This window comes from Brassica oleracea, chromosome C6 (genome assembly GCF_000695525.1).
Source record: "Brassica oleracea var. oleracea cultivar TO1000 chromosome C6, BOL, whole genome shotgun sequence".
Lineage (NCBI taxonomy): Eukaryota > Viridiplantae > Streptophyta > Magnoliopsida > Brassicales > Brassicaceae > Brassica > Brassica oleracea.
This window is the reverse complement of record NC_027753.1, coordinates 7,888,897-7,891,294: the sequence shown is the minus strand read 5'-3', so window position 1 is coordinate 7,891,294 and position 2,398 is coordinate 7,888,897. Positions and strand designations below refer to the sequence as shown.

At 45.0% G+C, this 2,398-nt stretch overlaps 1 protein-coding gene across 1 annotated transcript in view; it reads right to left on the bottom strand.

Annotated features, from left to right (window-relative positions):
* Window positions 1-786: 786 nt before the first annotated feature.
* The window catches only part of LOC106297370, a 2,335-nt gene continuing 723 nt past the window's right edge, over window positions 787-2,398 (bottom strand). Inside the window, exons 2-4 of the mRNA XM_013733621.1 lie at window positions 1,488-2,391; window positions 1,175-1,342; window positions 787-983 (exon numbers count right to left, since the gene is read on the bottom strand). Of these exons, the coding sequence (XP_013589075.1) occupies window positions 787-983; window positions 1,175-1,342; window positions 1,488-2,391 (1,269 nt within the window). The remainder of the gene's footprint in view (window positions 984-1,174; window positions 1,343-1,487; window positions 2,392-2,398) is intronic.

Here is a 2,398-nt window from a genome sequence, read left to right as displayed (position 1 = left end):
GTGCGTTTGTGAGACCAAAGGGCATAACTATAAACCCATACTGCCCATACCTCGTCCGAAATGCCGTCTTTATGATGTCTGACTTGGCAATAGGAATTTGGTGATACCCTGATGCCAAATCAATCTTCGAAAACCAACTAGCTCCCTTTAGTTGGTCTAACAACTCGTCTATCCTCGGAAGAGGATACTTATCTTTTACCGTGATGTTGTTGATACCACGATAATCGATACACAACGTCATGCTTCTGTCCTTCTTCTTCACAAATAGCACAGGGGCTCCCCAAGGTGAAGAGCTCGATCGGATGAATCCCTTTTCCAAAAGATACTCCAATTGCTTTTTTAGCTCAGCCAACTCCGCAGGTGCCATCCGATATGGTGCCTTAGCTATAGGTTTTGCTTCAGGCTCCAAATTGATCGTAAAGGGATTACTCTGAGGTGGAGGTAATTCCTTTAGTGGTGCAAAGATATCCTCGAACTCTTGGACCACTTCTATGTCTTCGACCTTAACTTCATCATTGGTGGCTCCTCCACTAACTGATAAAGTTACCAAAAACACTTCCCCATCTTGAAACAAATCTTGTACTCTCATTGCTGCTACCAAAGACACGGCCATACTAGAACTGATTCCAAAGTATACCATCTCTGGTCTCTTACCTCTGCCAAACAACAACCTTCCCTTTCCACACAATCAATCTGAACTCCGTAGCTCGATAACCAATCCATTCCAAGGATTACTTCGTACCCTTTCAAAGGCACGACTAACATATCTGCCACAAATTCTTTCTCTTAAATGACCAATGGAACATTCTTGATACACTGATCTGCTTGAAGGGTTCGGTCTGTGGGGGTCAAGACGGCCACGTTTATCCTGTCAACCACAAAACAATCACAAAACCGGGCAGCTACTTCAGGGGTCACAAAACTATGTGTTGCCCCCGAGTCGAACAATACATGTGTGGGTTTACCAGCAACATGTATGTTTCCTGCCACAGTAACTCAATCAACAATATCTCAATCACAAAAACTAATCAAAATTCACGTAACCATCAATCATCATCCAAAATTTCTAAACGCGCAACCTAGCGATTAAGCAATCTATACCTAACCAGCATACTAACTAGATTCCAACAACTAAATTTCATTCAATAAACAGAGGAGGTTAAGCACCCAATACCTGTGATGGGACCGCTTGACGGTCCTGCATTGTCTGGGTTTTCTACCCCTAAGGCATACACTCTACCTCTTAGGTTTTGCTTCTTTGGTGCTGGCTCAATAGCTGGACGGCTAGGAGGAGCTCGGATCGCGAGAGGGGTCGCAGGGATTGGCTTGTCTGGACATGTTCCTTCCACAGAAGAAACAAGTAACATCTTTCATCCTCAGCGATGAATAACCCTACTGGTTACTCCGTTGGTTATTCCACAGATTTTTGGGAAAAAATCTCGAAATATGTCCCGGCTGATCACATGTGTAACATTCTCCAGTGTTACCACGATTGTTGGCTTGGCCTCCAAATCCTCGCCCTTTGCCTTTGTGAGATCTTAGACCCTTGTTGAAATTCGGTCTTTCTCCTTTGCTAAACTTGGTGTGTCCACCAGAAAGTTGTATAGTCTTCCTTTCCGCCTCCAACACAGTCTCAACATTAACAGCTTTTTCCACCAACTCCGATAAGCTGCTAAAGTTGCTTCCAGCTAAACGACTTCCAAGTTCTGGCTTCAATCCATACATAAAGTTACGGATCATAGTTGCTTCATCTTCGCGCCCATCAAAAACATGTCGCCTCAATCTTGTGAACTCAGATTCGTAACTCCTTACCGGCCTATCTCCTTGAACAAGGTTCATAAACTGACGCTCCAACCGATGCTTCGCTTCTGGAGGAAAGTACTTCCTCTCAAACTCTCCCTTGAACGATTCCCATGATGTGATGGTATGTCCACGTTGCCTCTCTATGCTGTCCCAACATCCTGTTGCGTTGCCTTCCAAATAGTACACCGCGATCTTCTTCGGATACTCCTTCGGACACTCAATAGCCTCAAAGTTCTTCTCCATCATAGCAATCCACTTGCCGGCTTCAATAGGATCGGATCCTCCTTTGAACTTGTAGGATCCAATGTTCTTCATGGTAGAAAATAGCTTGGAAACTTCAGGGGGTTGAGTACGCCTGCCTTGGTTACCAAGTGCCTCGGTCATCACGTCATGTAAAAGCTTCAGGGTGTTTTCCGCTCCTTGATCTTGTGGTCCTTCAGTGGCACGGTTCTGATCTGGCCTTGGGTTTGATTGAGCGGATTGATCATGTTGATGTCTCCGGTCCCAATTACGACTTGGGCCAATACTCGCCAAACTGTCTTCCCTCACTCTAGTCCTATTACCGTACACAGGAAAAGATCTTGTTCTCTGCAGA